This window comes from Lepeophtheirus salmonis, chromosome 1 (assembly GCF_016086655.4).
Source record: "Lepeophtheirus salmonis chromosome 1, UVic_Lsal_1.4, whole genome shotgun sequence".
Classification (NCBI taxonomy): Eukaryota; Metazoa; Arthropoda; class Copepoda; order Siphonostomatoida; family Caligidae; genus Lepeophtheirus; species Lepeophtheirus salmonis.
The window spans coordinates 24,825,284-24,841,909 of NC_052131.2; the positions used below are offsets into that span (position 1 = coordinate 24,825,284).

Below are 16,626 nucleotides of genomic sequence, written 5' to 3' on the forward strand. Positions count from 1 at the left end.
ATTAATATCTCAGCAGAGCTCTTCATTTCTCCTCTCTTTTCTTTCTTACACCCCCCAGGGTAATATTATTGACGTCTACACCCTCATATATATAATTATCTATGATCTATGATGAGCAATTATATATTTGAATAACTATTAAATGAATGTAAGGTACAACAGATGACCTCATAATTATTTTCTTTTTTTAATAGACAAATAATAATTATATATAAATATTATTATTTTTAACTTGTGAATTCAGAATGATTATTACAATTTAATTTCTATAATGTAGTAAAAGCACTAACAACTCAGGAATTCCTTTTCTTTCAAATCAATGTAAATTGATCATTGATCCACAATGTTCATTCAGACTTGTTTTGCTTGGGAGTAGCTAGAGCCTCACGGAGGATACGAGTCTCTTCTCGAGCCTTCGTCAAATCTGTGGGACCATTTTTAAGCATATTAATCATTCTCTCTTGGGAAGACATGCCTAAAGGGTCTAAATTATTTTTCTTCTTCAGCTCTGGATGAGGGTTATCCGGGATCACAGTAAAGAAGGCAACACTAGCTGCAACAGTGGATATCATTATGGAATAATAATAAAATCGAGACATTTTCCAATGCGTCAAGGATTATCTAGTAAGTGGAACGATCACCAGTCATTCGAATAATATGAATTTATGACGTATGATCAGTAGGATGGGATGTTTATGTATTCGCCATTTGTTTTGTTATTATTTTTGTACGTCATTTAAAATAAAAATAAAATGCGTCAAAACACACTGAAAAAGGAAGGCAGATTGATCATGACATGAACATGATATTAATAATAGTGATCACACTCGATCATAACATTTACAAAAATGCATAAATACATTTTGAGTATTGAATGAACAAGATAAAATACAATTAATAGAAATAATACATTTATTATAATTAATGATGATGATATGAGGCACTGAACGTTTAATAGTTAAGAATATGCTCAATAATTAAAGACTTGATTGAAAGATGGTTCTGGTTTCGTAGTACTGTGTATTGAGCCCTACTTTGAATGTGAACGAACAAACAAAAAAATAGGCTTAATCATTCATACATGTGAGAATACAAATCTTCATACAATTGTCTGTATCTCTCCTTCTCCTCCGAAGTCATTCGAGCAATGATTTCTTCGTTGACCTCGGACAAAAGGATTTCTTCGTTCCCGACACGAATGGTTGGTGCCTCTCCATCATCATCGTCGTCATCGGACATAATTTCCTCGTCAATTGGAATGTTCATAATATTTGAAGAAGGTTGTGAGGATGTAATAGCAGCAATGGGATCAGGATCAGGGTCACTCTCATCGGAGGAGTCAGAATCTCCAAGACCTTGAGTTTTATTGGAAGACGCGTTGTTCCTTTTTTCATGGCGAAGAAGGAGTGATGTGATCTCATCATTGGTCTGAAAGGGTTCATCATTCTCCATTGGTAGTTCAGCAGAGGGAAGGGGAATTGCAGAGTCTGTTGAATCCTCATCCATAACAACCTTGTCATCTGATGTAATAGTTGACTCTGTAATCCAAACCGGCACTTCCTTCTTCTTAGTCTCTTGTTTCTCATGCTCTCCAAAGGTAATATTGACTTGTTGATTATCAACGCGAAAGCCTCCTGTTCCTCTTGAAGCTTCTCCTGACCAATTTCCTCCAGGGACAGAGGGCCCATCACGGCCAGAATCACCTCTATATCTATTATTGTTATAGAGTTCAACAGGTTCGGGCTCGAGGACTATTGGAGCTAATTTAATTTCTTCTACAGCTCTGAGCAAGTCATATAGTCTCTCCATTTGCGTGTTAAAGCGAGCTAACAGAGCTCTTGAGTTATGTTGAGGACCGGCAGAAGCATCTTCATCGACTTGACCCCCACAAAACGTACATCTATACACATGCAATTACAATGCAAATAAAATAAAAGACGTCATATTAATAGTTTGTCTAATAATTACTTGAATTCATTTGTCATGGGATCGAACAACTCATTCGCTTCTAGATCCGTGAAAGATTTCATGCAATCCTTACATTTGAAGGATGATCTTGCAGTTGCATCCCTCTCGGAAGTTTCCATCTTCTTGTGCATATGGTCCAATTTATATTTGACAATATTGACAAATGTCTTGAAATTGATATAATAACAGTTCATTTTGATTGCTTTTTCATCCTCTCCCGTTTCCATTTTATGCTTGACCTAAAGATATGAATAAGTGATATATGAATATAAATAAGAGATTTACGAAATAATGCATTTAAGGCAAAAAAAAGATACTTTCCATGAGGAACTTGTCATTTTTGAGACCCGCCATTCGAGCGCGCAACATTCTCCTATCAAATTTGAGTAAATCACAGATATCATCTTCTCGGAGACAGGGATGACGAACCAACATATCCACTATAAGGGAATCCTCTATACTGTAAAAAGTTCTTGCAACGATACGAGCCAATTCCTTTAATGCCGAAGGAACCTCGGTGACCAACATGTCACTTTTTACTCCATTGGAAGTCAAAACTCCACCACCACTTTCACCAGTCATTTTCTGGGTGTATCAAATAAAATAATTATTCTTTTAGGGTCTATGAATTTTCAATAAAACTCAGATTAAAGACTTCAGGATTCGTTTCAAAACTATTAGTATTTAATATTAATGAACGGATAGTACTATTATCCAATACAAAACAATGTTCCGTGATGAAGAGAGGTTGCGAGGAAAACATGAGATTTAACAACGTACAACGTCACACTTGTACTGTGTTTCATTCAAAATTTACTCACAAGTTCAAAGAATACAGTATGAGTATTCCGAAACTAGATTCTTATGCTGGCATGGTTGTACGAGGTTCAGGTTCAGCGGTTCTATGGGTACCGTTCTTGGTTCTCTCATTTCAACCGTTATGGTTCAGCTTTATCAGTCTCGGTTCTTTTTTATACAGGCTCAGTTTGGTAACTGGCACTTAAAACAAGAGCCGCAGCTACCTTATACGCAGAGTGCGTAATGCTCCATGTTCCAGCTGGGGGCCTGAAAACTAATGTTACTTAAAACAATGGTTTCAATGTGAGGGGAGGCTAAGGAGGGTGAAGGAAGATGGAGAATTCAGGATTGCTTTCAGTCTACACATATTTTGTATAAAGGGGCCTATGTATTAGTAATTAGTGAAGGGGGATCTTGGCATAGTAAAGTTTGGGAAAATTTGGCTTAAGAAATATAATAGTTATCATTTTTAAGGGCCCCACAAGCTTAGTAGCGGACCTGGATCCATAATCTACCCCATCCCTTCCCTCTTATTTAAACCGGCTCGTCTGTTGCCTAAAACTACTTTTTCAGATCCATAAGAAACCCTTAGCTATTTGGAACTCAGATACAAGATGTTATAATAAATATCTTAGAAGGATTTTTGTATAACTCCTTAATTAAAGATTTATACAAAAATTACAACCCCCCACCCTTATTAAAATATATTCCTACCGACGCCCCTGGATAAGATCTAGTGTTTTAAAGCTTTTCATGAGTTCAGTATAAATTAGCTTTCGGGTGGAATCTTGGGTCTGTGATAGTAAGATCTAGCTGCAAAGTCTTCAAAATACGAACTCAAGTCCTAGTTGAGTAGTAAATCTTGAGTCCTATTCCCCACGACTTGTGACTGATGGACAGTACATTGGTCAAATATTAGTTAATACCTTTTAATATATTATTATGTATGTACAATCAAATCCGGATATAATTAAATCAACTTCATAGAAATTCATAAGTAGTGATGTAAATCCTATGAATTTTGTAGCTGTCCCGTATTTTGTGAATTGGAGATCCTTGTTAACCTCAGAGTAGAATTGGGGATCGATATCAGAGTACTTCTTGCCAATGTCCTTGTTTATTTAGTTATTACCATCTTCCCTTGTCACAGCTGATTATAGATGATCTCCTCCAACACATTCCTCAAATTGTTAGGGTGTCTAAAAAAGTACCGGGAATTGTTAATTTAAATTGCCCACGCAGAAGGGATTTAAAAACTTTTTTTTAGGTAAGCAGCACTATCTTTCATTATGATTCCAGGTTTGAGCGCGATCTGTTCATCAGTTTCAGTGTAACAGCTGGATAAGTCCGTGTACAATGAACGAAATTATTGAACAAACTATTTGCCTTAAATTTTGCATTGTGAACCATTGTAAATTTGCTGACGCGTTGAAAATGTAAGAAAAAGCTTTGGGTGAATCAGTTTTATTAAAAACCCATGCATATGAGGACTACAAAGCGTTCAAGGAGGAGCGTGAGATGGTCGAAGACATACCGCGTTCTGGACTACCATCGTCCTCTACCACAGAACTGAACATCTACGAAGGGGAAAACTGTCAATAAAGATTACTATTTGGACTTATTAAGATGTTTGCGTGAGAAAATCCGTCAAAAAAACGGCCAGAATTATGGAAGAATAACTCGTGGATTTTATACGACGATTACAAACCATCGCACAGAGTCAGGATTGTGAGCAAATTGAAAGCCAAATACGCAATAAATACCATCGATCAACAACCATATTAACCTGATTTACCTCCGAGGGACTTTTTTTTTTTTGCCAAATTTAAATTGCCACTGCGTGGAACCCGTTTTGAGTCTATTAAATCCATAAAACAAAATTTGTGATAGAAGCCAAAGGCCATCCCAAAAAGTGCCTACAAAAAAGGTTTTGAGGACTGGAAAAACGTTAAGTTTTTTTACATGACCAATATACACATGATTTTCAAATAAACTATACATGTTTTTTTTGTAATAAATATTACATATTAATAGTAATAAATTGGATGAATTGGATTATTTACATAAGCATAAAAAAATTGTGATTTTTTTAATACTTATATTTACTTTCAGGGGCGTCTACAGGATTATACATATATATATTTTTTTTGGAGAGGTTTTTGGAATATTTTTGAAAAATTAAAATTTTTTGGAAAAAAATTTTAAAAATTTAATAGTTTGAAAAAATATTTTAAAAATTAAATTTCAAATATTAAATTTCATAGATTAAAAAATCAAAAATTAAATTTCATAGATTAAAAAATCAAAAATTAAATTTCATAGATTAAATTTTTTGGAAAAAAAAATTTTAAATCTACAGCTATTTTTAAAAAATTAATTTTTTGGAAAAAATTTAAAATATTAAATTTATTAGAAAAATTTCAAAAATCCCTAGCTTTTCTCCAAAAATTAGCTATTCACAAAATATTAAATTTTGTAGAAAAAAAATTCGAAAATTCATAGTTGTTTAATTTTTTTGGAAAAAAATTATATATTTCATATATTAAATTTTTTGGAAATCCAAAATCGACTGTTGTTCACAGTAAATTAAAAATTTTTTGGAAAAAAAATTAAAAAATTTATAGCTATACACAGAAAATTATTATTTTCTGAATAAAATTTATATATTTAATTTTTTGAAAAAAAAAATCAAATATTAAATTTTCTATTTAAAAGCAACAATTCCTTAATTTGGATGGGGCTACAGGCCTGCAGAAACCCATTGACTTCGGATATAATTAATTTTTCATCTGCAAAAATAGCTGTTTCTTACTTTCGGATTTGACAATATATTAAAACGTAATATGTAACATAAATACAAAATGTTTAATAAGTCGTAATAGGTCTAAAAAAAACTTTCACGCTAAAAAATTCTTAGGATTTACATCTCTAAATATATATACTCCACTTTTCTATTTTATATGACGCACTGGGCTTTAGCGACACACGCTGTATGCTTAATTTCATTTTAAGTTACATAGATTATTTCTTATTGTGGCCTCTGGTGAACAACAATTTTGAAGTGGATGGGGGAAGCAGGTCCATTAACTTCTCATGAGGTGAACTCGGGAGTAGGCTCATTAGAAGTGATACCCTACTGGATTCCACGCTAAAATTGCACAAGCTCAAAGGCCATAAAAAGTAGAGTCTTCAGACCCAGACCCTAGCCATATCAGCAGTATAGAGGCTTGGATAAAACTGGAAAACTTTTCTCTTAAGTACGAGTCCATCAAAATGGTGAGAGAGAAGATCCTATGTCCAGGGGTAGCTCTCAATAGGGCCCAATTTAGAGCCTTCACTCAATAAAGCCCAACATGAGACTTTGGAACCTTTAATCCTTTAATGTCTTTGTCTTCTCTATTTTGGACAAAATCCATAAATTGGTTATAGACTTTGATAAAGTCTTCCAAACTTACTAATCTTTTGACAGACATAGAAGACCCTATGAAGGATCGTTTTTTAAAGAGTCCGAGTCTCAAGATGCAGAGCTAAAAGTGTTTCATTTTAAAGCACGCTGTTAAGTCAGTAATGGAGATGACCAAAACAGAGAGGCATTTTGAGTATGCCTTCAAGGTTACAAGGCATCATTGATGCCTTGTAACCTTAGTTAACCTATATAAATTATAATAAATTTTGGCTATCAATTGCAGATAGAAATATGTAACTACCCTCATAAAAAAATATTACCAAGCAATATTATATTGCAGTATCGAATAAAATACTATGTAGGATTTTATTATTATGAATATATATCATTCATTTTAAAAATTGTGGAGAAAAAATATGAAAATGATAGTCTACTCTGAAGTAATTAAGAGACAAATAGCAGTTTGTATAATTGACTTATTTGGCCTACTACAAAATGATTTTGGGTATTTTTTCTGTTTCTTTCAGGAAGGAAGGTTGTTTAATACAATAAAGTGTCTAATTATTAGGGTTACCATTTAGAATTTCCGTTTTTTTTTTTTTTTAAATTGATGAAAATCGTGTGTATAAACACGATATTCGTCAATAACAATTGTGGTCTCACACGCCATTCCTTTAATATTTTATGATCGAGATCATTAAGAGAAAGAGTAAGGGTGCGGGGATATTAAGGGATACCCCATTATAACACCGTGCCCAAATTCCATTCTTGTTTTTTTGCAGGTTTTTTAATTGTTCTCCTAAGTTCTCGGACTAAGGAAGAAAAAAAATTGTATGTCTACTCTCTAGTGACATATCAAATTAATACAGGTAAACTTATTTAATTTCTTACATTTAAAAAAAGAAAATATTAGGATTTAGGTTAAGAGCATTTCTTTTTGCATAGGACCAAGCTAAAGTTGGCCCTGTTTAGAGATTTATTATTGTATTTCATATCAAGTCCTACTTTTTTTAAATCTAATAACACAAGTTTTTGTAGGTTTTGGTTTAATTAGTGGAAGCCAGTTTGAATTAGAAAATTAATACTAGGGGCGTTTGGAGAATAGTGAATATTGAGTTATATATATACATTTTTTTTTTTTGGGAGGCTTGTTTTGTGGATATATTTTGAAAAAAAATACCAAAATTAAATTTTTTGGAAAAAAAAATTCAAAATCCATAGCTATTCACTGAAAATTAATTTTTTTGGAAAAAATTTCAAAAAATCCCTGGCTTTTCAGAGAAAATTAATTTTTGGAAAAAAAATTCAAAAATCCATAGCTATTCATAAAAATTTTTATTTTTTCGGAAAAAATTCAAATTTTAAATTTTTATTTCTGCTGCAGTATTTGCCCGAATGACGATAAAAATTCTAGTAAACATAAAAAATCCTTAATTTGGAGGGGGGCTACAGCCCTCCAACCTCTAATGGAGACGCCCCTGAATACTTTATGTGTATATAGTTTTCACTGAATTAGATGTACTAATATATAACAAAAATTATTTTCAATATTATATTTGTAGCTCCTGGGCTTCTATAGATTATTATATATATATATTATTTCCTTTTAATTCAAAAATTAAACTTTGAAAAAAAAAATTAAATCTGTTTTCCCATCAATTTTTTCTTCTTCTTATATCAGTAGGTATTTTATATCGGGCCACGAGTTTATTATACACTAGAAAATTGACTCACTATGCATAATTTAATAATATCTTATAGATGAATAAATTCCTGTATTTCTTTATATTAATTAGTTATTACAAACAAAATCTCAATTTTGACAAAAAAAATGAAAAATAAAGTTAAAAAGTATAGCTAGAGACATAAAAATATCTTAAATTAATAATCTATCATTTAGCGTAGGACATTAATATTTAACACTATTAATAATTATGAATAACAAAATCTATAAGTGAGAAAAATATTTGGATATAAATATAAATATTAGATCCTTAGAGAGGAAGAAAAATACACAATTTTGAGTTTCTTTCAATAGCACAAAATATATTTTTTTAAATGACTATATATATGTATATGTCAAATATAGTTATTAATTATATCATATGACATCAGAAGGAAGTTCTTTAATCTTTACTAGTCCTCTGATAAGACACTTGCATGCTGAAATTTTTGCTATCTTTCCTTTAGGACCTATACCACGGGCCTTATAGACTTTATCATCCTTCATTCGAAGTGAAACAGTTTTCTCAATTTTATTACCAACTTTTTTGGATGGACCGAAGGAAATCCTTTCAGGAAAAAGTTCATAGAGCTTCGTCACATAATTTTTTGGTTTTAGGGCTACGATTTGATCCAAATTGGGACAGAGTCTCTTAAAGACATTCCAAACAATTTTTAAGTCAAATCCAGAATCTAAAAACACAGCTCCAAGCACAGACTCACAAATATCACCCAGAACTTTAGGCACATCTACTTCTTCTAAAATGGGACATTCAGTTTCACTAAGTAGGGACATTTTAAGGTTGAAAAAATCAAATTCATTCATATTTGATTCGTCAAATTCCATATTGGCTATCATAGAGTCGATTCTGGAGAGAATTAATGGTTCAGAATGAAGTAAATGGCAATAGAGTTCTGATTTAATAGTTAATATAGCCAATGTTACATTGTTGACAACTGCCGACCGGGCATCAGTGACCTAAAATAAAATAAATGCTGATTTTATTAATGACTAATCATTAATTAATTATAATAACTATGTCCAAACATAATAGGTTCATTCTCAACATAGGCAGTCATTTCACTAGGTCATACAGTAATAATTAGATGTAAAATTATAAATTACCTTTCCGGGACCGTAGGTAGGAAATTCAATAAAAATGTAAGAAGTGACGAGATAATCTAAAATTGCATCTCCTAGAAATTCCAACCTCTCATACGAATCAGTTATTTTATTGGAAGAAAACGAGGAATGTGTGAAGGCTTGTAACAAGAACGTTTTTTCTTTGAATTCATATCCTATAATTTTTTCGATAGTTTTGTACTGTAGCTTTAACAGTAATCGATTCAATATGTCATGGTTGACTACTTTCTTGCCAAAATCTTGAATAGCATTAGTAGGAGGAACAAACCAGTTCAAGGATTGAGATACTTTCAGTTTTGAATGCCCACAAATATTGTTTTCTACCTTTACATTAGGAAACAAACTTATACCCATTTTAGTCGCCATCATACGAAGAGTGGCCTTACATCCATAATGAAGGAGATAAACACCGATGATGGATTCAAGGGCATCAGCAATAGATTTGTCATTGACAGGAACAAAGACTCTTAAGCTACTTAGTTGAGCTTTGGATTCACTATAATTCGTGTTTCCTCGTGCTTCTGACAACTTATTGACTATATCATTGTAGAATATTGATGTATTTGGGTTATCACAGCATAATATTTCCTTCAGTCTACTTAAGTCTGAATTATTCATTCCATCTAAGAAATTATGAGACTTGAATTTTTCATTAGAAGTAAGAACAGTTTTACGAAAATCTCGGTTCATTTTAACAATTTCTTCTTCAAGGGATTTAAGGTTATTATAAAAAGGAACTTGCCAGTTAAGCTTTGGTTGTAATTTCACGGCGTTTAGTACACCACCTAATTGGAGGTCACCAATCATTTCACCAACTCGGAGTAAATTTCTATTCCCCACAATCCTGGATCTATACAATGATAAATAACCTTCATCCTTAGAGTTAATCGCAAAGTACAAGTAAATACTGGTCATGATCTTCAAAAATGCATCACCTAAAATCTCATTCCTCTCCAAATCAAATTCTTCACCTGCATTTGTTAATGTCAAGGACTTAAATAGCTCAAAATGATTAAAGCTTAAAGTTTGAGCATCAGAATTCAGATCTGTTAAAAAATCAAAGGATAAATCCTTATTTGAACAAGGTTCCACCTTTTCAAAGGAGCAAAGTTCTTTCAAAAGTGTCATAGAATTTTGAATTTGATTAATACGCTCCAAAATATACGGAAGCAGTTTTAAGTCTTTCCAGAAGGAAGAAGGAACAGAGTGTGCCAAGACAAGTTCAGGAATTGCAAGCCATCTTGTACGATAGAAATCCAAATTACCTAACTTTGTCAATTTGTTATCCTTTTCCTCGATTACCACTTCCGAATACGCAAATCGTTCAGCATCTGCATTACTAAGTCGTATTAATGGTTGACTCTTATCAGTTATTTTCATGCCATATTTTTGGGAGTAATACTCTACAAAAGTTGTGTTTTCATTTATTAATGACAAAGGCGTAAGTTCAGGAATTACTTCTTCAACAAAATATCTTTGAGGATCAGGTTTGTGTAAGAGACTAACTACTCTTTCAGTCATATCACCGTCATTGTAGGGTTGACCAGAAATGGTTTTAAGAATAAAATCTTTGTCTATTTCTCCATTCAAAAGAGGCACAATTAATGGATCCCTACATTCCAGCAACTCTTTTTCGGTTAGCTCTTCCATCCATGGAGTGACAACTTGAAGAACATCACTATATATTAGTTTCGTATATTTCTGTAATGTATTTAGACCTCCACATTTTTCTACAAGTGTAGATCCGGATATATGGGAATTCGCTAATAGTATGTTCACTTCAACAATCCCTGATCTGGAGTAAAGAGTAATTTTGTTGGACATAACGATATCGGACAATGGTGAAATAAGACATAATCCGAGCTTACGCTCAGTTTCTTGTGGATAATAAAGAGAATACCTCTTCGGATTGTGCTTAGTTATGCTTACAAGATGCATATCTATGGTATATATGAATACTTTGGAAGCACACAGAATAGGAGAGCTACTTAATAAAGGCTTTTTTTGAGCATAATAACGTCGGAAGCGTTTAGTACCCGGTTTTGCATGATCCTAGAATCCATTAAATACATATTTATAGCTCGTATGAACTCAATTAATTGATTGATTACTTACTTCATCATCGTCTAAGCCATCATCGAGCTCCTCAAGCTCTTCGTGTATTCTTTTTTTCTTTGGAATCAATTTATCATCTAATTCTCCCAATTGATGCAGCATGGTACATGCCTGAAGAGCAGCACTTCTTTTTGCCTTTTTTCGCGATGCTCGTAGAGCACCCTTTACAGGAAAATTTAGTGGTGTCTTATGAGGAAGAGTTACTTGGCATACATACTTTGGTTCCTCTAAAATATACATTAATTCATAAAATTTCTACATATTTTTAATACATATATCCTGGGTTAGGTTCTAAGTTTTGGCAATTAAATACACAATGCTTGAATTAAAGCAGTGTAATGGGGTGTAGACTTCTTAAAGAAGGGAGGAGTATCGTCATTTTATTTCAGGTTGTATTTTCTAATGCTTCTAATTAGGTATGTCTTCATGGATATATTTTCTTGGACAAAAGCAAAACAAATCTCTCCTACCCCGGAAAATACTTTTTTCGAACTAAAAATCGTGTGTTTTTAAAATCACAATAAAGGGTGGAAATTAACTAGTCCACTGTATTAATATCATATTGTATTAAGAACGTAACTAAATATTTGTAGAATGATACCAATAGACGTAAAATTTTCAGATGCCAGGCACGACTGAAAGTCAATCTATCTCTAAAAGAAATACTGTACAATAAATATGTTTGTTGTTAAGAAGACACAATGGATGTATGATAAAAATAATAATAAAAGTGCAGTTGCTAAAATTGGAGAACACAACCCATGATTATGATTATATATATAAGTATAAAAAACATACCAAGTACTGATAAAAGGATATTATGTGGTCTTGATGTGGTGCGACTATATTCCCAATAGGGAGCAAGAGTCGTAAATTTGTCTGTAGTAATTGAATTAATATATTGATGGAGTAAACTAATGGATGTGGCAGGAGAAATCATAGCAGAATTTGTCTTATCATTTGGATTTACAAAATAAGGGTCCTCTTCCTCCTCATTGTCCTCCTTTTCTTCATGGAAATCATTTAATTTTTGTAATTCAAAAGGCAGGGTATGACATTCAGTAATGGACATCTGTTCAATTTTTCTAAAAGAACTCAATTTCATGTCCATTGTAGGTAAATCAGTGGTTGAACACATGATTACGTACATTGAGGGCTTTGCTCTGGCTCGGCCCTTTGACTAAAAAAATAAAGAAAGAATATACATAAATAATATTTAATTGATTAATTACAGAATCGTGCTTCTCAAACTTTTGGAGGTGCACATCCCCCTCCACTTCTGGTAGCATTTGAACATCTCCCAGCAAAGAAAACTTATTATATATTTATATATATATATATAATACTTGCTAAAATCCCCCTCCCTGGAATTGATCCACTCTAAAGGCGGAGTTTGCAGATCATCAATATTTAATATATAAAGATAGACGTTTATATTATATACATAGTATGCAATTTTATTTTATTTTTGAAACCCCCCTCTCAGTATTTCAAACTCTGCCTATGAACCAGCCAAGCTAAATAACCCCAATGTTTGAGAAGCCTTAGTTTAGAATATATGCGTATTATACAATCTTACTTGAACATAGGATCGATAAGTATCAATTTCATCAAAACGAATAACGAGATTACATTTTTTGATATCCATTCCTTCCTCAAGAACTGAGGTTGAAACTATTAGATTATATCGGCCACTCCGAAAATTGGTGATGGTATCTTGCATTTTTTTCATTTCGTTACTTCCAGGATTTAATTCTACCATGGATTGACCAATGATATAAGCAGGTGATATAAATGAGAATCTTGAGTCTAATCGTAATATTTCTTTAAGAACTTCATATATAATTTTACAACTCTCTCGTCTCTTTACAAAAACCACTGCGGTAAAAGATTGCATTGAAAATTGCGAGTCTGTAACGAACTCAGTAAAAATTTCGAGTAATTTCTTTAATTTTGATGACATGAAGTAATACATTTTCTGAAGGTCGCTTCCAACGAAGTCATTCCATTTCCTTTGGAATATCCCTCTTAATAAAGAAATATGATATAAATTATAAATAATTTGTGTTTATCAATAGTTTCATAATATTTTAAAGGCATTACTCAACAGATTTAAATGTGTCATAAACAATTTGCAAAAATTTCAATTCATATTTTTCATCACATCTGAGTTTGATCTCGGGAAAAGTGTCTTGTAGCATTGTGTAAACATATATCCTTGCCGCAAACATTCCTAAAAAAGAGTTACTTGATCATCATCATGATAATACTCATTAATTAATTACCCAATGTGTTATAAAGCATGGAGATATCATTAAGGGTTCGATTGAAAAGTTTTTTTTTTAGACTTTGCTCTTGTTGTCAATAAAGAAATTTTATCTTTGGAGTCCCTCATTTCCTGCTTTAGGAAAATAATATGATTTTCAAACTCATTTTCTATTTTAATCAGCCCATCATCAACAATATTGCTTATATCCGTACCCAGTGAGGGTGCATGATACTGCTTTAAACACTCGCGTGGTTGAGTAACGAATCTAAATAAATTTTATAAATAAAAGATAATGATCAAAATTGTACATATTTAAAGAATAGACACTCACCGAAGGTAATTATCCAAATCCATGGTTGTTATAATCTTGGAGTCAAGGTTGGCCTCAAGAGTCTTCTTTTCTCTTAAAAATTTGAGCTCATCGTCACATTGACTAATAACGACAGATGCAGAGAGGCCCAATATATGTGGAACTTTATGAGGATGTGTTGATTTAAGAGTAAGATAATGCTCTTTCATTATCTAATTGATTTGATAAAATGAATAAATGATGTTGATAATTAGTAGAAAATAGATAATATAAGCAAAAAAGGTTATACAAACCATATTATAAGGATTGTCCTTAAATGTGTGGTGGCATTCATCAAAAATTAAAAGTGATATATTAGATAATGTGAGAAAACTGTGAGACAATGAATCAAGTAGGACTTGATGGATCATTACTATAATGTCTAATGAATTAATCACTTCGTTCCACTTGCTAGAATCCCATAAATCTACCCCATCTTCTCCTACTATTTTTCCAACACGAGCAAATTTGCATTGTTCATCTATTACTCTGTAATGATAAAAGGTCAACATTTTTTTACAATCCAAATTTTGTAAACAAGAGACGACTTTATACCTGGATTGTTGATGAGCTAAAGGAAGACTTGGCACAACCATGACAATCTTTTTCTCTTCGTTTTTCGACCCTCCATAAAACTCTTTAATCATCATGATAGCTATAAAAGTTTTCCCACTTCCAGTTCCTAGATAAACAATTGAATTTTGATCTTTCGCTATATCAAATAGCTCCAACTATGTACAAAGGAACAGGAAAATAAGAAATACTGAATTGAGGGAAAATAATAAAATGAGTTTTTGATGCAATTACCTGATAGTTTCGTGGTTCCATTCTGATGGTAAAGAGTAATCGAACGAGTGTATAATTATATGAAGAGTGGAAGGAGCAAGATAATTTTTTACAATGCTAAATAATGGACTGAGAATATATTGACGTCAGACATGGTGATAGTTTTGATTAATAGTCATTTTTAGTTAGTAAGTAGAGGTGGATTTAGTGAAGTAGGAGGAAGATATCTACTTACATCTAATATAGTAATACTAATAAAAACATATATTGTACAGCGATGAAGATTGAGTTTAATAAAGATTGCATCAGATATCAGTTATGTTATCAAAGAGTCTACTACGTGGACGAATCAATAACTTAGCAAATGAATGCATTTTGATATTTGTTATGACTCACTCAGTTGTGTGAAGCTTTAATTATATTATTAGATAGAAAATAGAAATTGAGTAAATGCTCCATTTTGAAGGAAAGGAAGAAATGCAATTGTTAGATAATGATTAAATGATAATTGATATCAATTGATATTCAAGCCCTCAAAGTAAAGATCTACATCAATGAAATTAATAAATAATATTTGCTTATTACATGTGGTAGTATATATTCGTGTATTGGAGAAGTCGTTTTGTCGTAATTCGGACTCGAGTCCCGAGAAGAGGAGTGGGCCGACTTGTTATTTATATTTATTATTATATACAAGTTACAACGTCAACAATAGGTTCCCAATCCACTCTTGCCTTAGAAATTGAAGTACCAAGAGATTGATTGAGGGTGCATAGGCCCAAATTGTTGTCTACGTAAATGCAATCAAATCCTTGCTGCATATAATGCTAATAGATAAGCTGAATTATATGATTCGCACTGATTGTGTGGATCCAATTTATGAGTTCTATAAATATCAGGAGTGGCACCGGATCTATAGCGCAACCTCATCCGTAGGTTTCATAACATTTTAAGGGAATAATAAAGTGGTAGGTTTTTAGTTAATATGTACAATTTATTTTATTCTTCAATGTCTCTTCCTTATTAATAAGTCACGTGTGATAATATGTATCAACACCGAATTATCAAAATTTTATTATTAAATGAAAACATTTTTCAAATCAAATAGATATTTAGACATTGTTTCGACCTATGCATGACATATTATCTTAAATAAAGATTTATACATATCCCCAGTCCTGATATAATATTAATATTATTAATCATCCCTTTGAGCCTCTCTCTTTCTTAATTATGTATTAAAGATTTAATTTATACATATTATACATCCTTAGTCAAAGAGATTATTCCTAACTTTAACGGATATAATGTTCAATTTAAACTTCATTTTTCAAAGATAATATCTATAGCACTCCCAGGTCAATTGTTGAAACACTCGCTCTTTGTAAGTTTTTTAAATCAAAAAATTTTATTTCAGTTCAAGAAGGTTGTCTTAGTGAACGAGATATTAATTGTAGCACGTGACTCCGCATAGATTTTTTTAATATCCTGGCGAAATAAAAAGGGAGTAATATTGTACAAAGTCAATTAGGTTTTGCCATTTGATTTTTAACCATAAAAAATACACTCCAGATATTAGTAGAACTCGTTCAAATGAATTTAATACCATGGACGCCTCGAGTTCGATACGTCCATGATAATACCTAGATTTAACGACGTCTTTCAGACAAATTAAAAAAAATGAAAAGTAAAGGAGGGGAAAGTACATGTAGAGATTATACAATTATTTGCAGGTTAATACAGGAAATTTACTTGAATGGAACAATTTAGAAATAACCATATTTTTAGGGTTGTAGGGCTCTTACCCCTGATCAACTACCCCCGGTCCTTTAACCAACGATCAATTACCTACTTTTACCCCCCAGGCCATCTACCCCCATCATTTTACCCCTATTACAATAAATAGTAAATATACGACCAAACATTCAACCTTTTAACAAGTATTCAAGCGTAATTATTAATTTAACCAAGGAGTCCTTTATTTAACTTAATTACGTAAATATTAGTGATACGTATTATCATTAATTAATATATCTCATCAAATACGAAATAATAAGAGGCTGACTTTA

At 32.1% G+C, this 16,626-nt stretch overlaps 2 protein-coding genes across 2 annotated transcripts; both read right to left on the reverse strand.

The window, feature by feature from the left end:
• Positions 1 to 163: 163 nt before the first annotated feature.
• TfIIEalpha (transcription factor IIEalpha) lies at positions 164 to 4,838 on the reverse strand. The gene is made up of 3 exons (XM_071889699.1): positions 2,289 to 4,838; positions 1,969 to 2,206; positions 164 to 1,900 (listed from the first exon to the last, which is right to left on the reverse strand). The coding sequence occupies exons 1-3, from the start codon at positions 2,548 to 2,550 to the stop codon at positions 1,072 to 1,074; spliced, it is 1,329 nt and encodes a 442-aa protein (XP_071745800.1). The 5' UTR covers positions 2,551 to 4,838; the 3' UTR covers positions 164 to 1,071.
• A 3,077-nt stretch (positions 4,839 to 7,915) lies between these two features.
• On the reverse strand, positions 7,916 to 15,417 carry Dcr-2 (Endoribonuclease Dcr-2). Its single transcript, XM_071889728.1, is given in 13 exon segments — positions 7,916 to 8,873; positions 9,021 to 11,090; positions 11,154 to 11,380; positions 11,952 to 12,333; positions 12,733 to 13,180; positions 13,257 to 13,386; positions 13,439 to 13,458; positions 13,460 to 13,687; positions 13,754 to 13,944; positions 14,026 to 14,260; positions 14,327 to 14,502; positions 14,579 to 14,808; positions 15,143 to 15,417. Coding segments are annotated over 12 exon segments (4,728 nt in total). The 5' UTR covers positions 14,600 to 14,808; positions 15,143 to 15,417; the 3' UTR covers positions 7,916 to 8,273.
• Between the last annotated feature and the right edge of the window lie 1,209 nt (positions 15,418 to 16,626).

Coding starts and splice junctions, on each gene's coding strand:
- TfIIEalpha (XM_071889699.1), bottom strand. CDS start 2,550: ATGACTGGTGAAAGTGGTGGTGGAGTTTTGACTTCCAATGGAGTAAAA. Junction 2,207..2,288: donor AAATGACAAGTTCCTCATGG/AAAGTATCTTTT, acceptor CATATCTTTAGG/TCAAGCATAAAATGGAAACG. Junction 1,901..1,968: donor CCCATGACAAATGAATTCAA/GTAATTATTAGA, acceptor GCATGTGTATAG/ATGTACGTTTTGTGGGGGTC.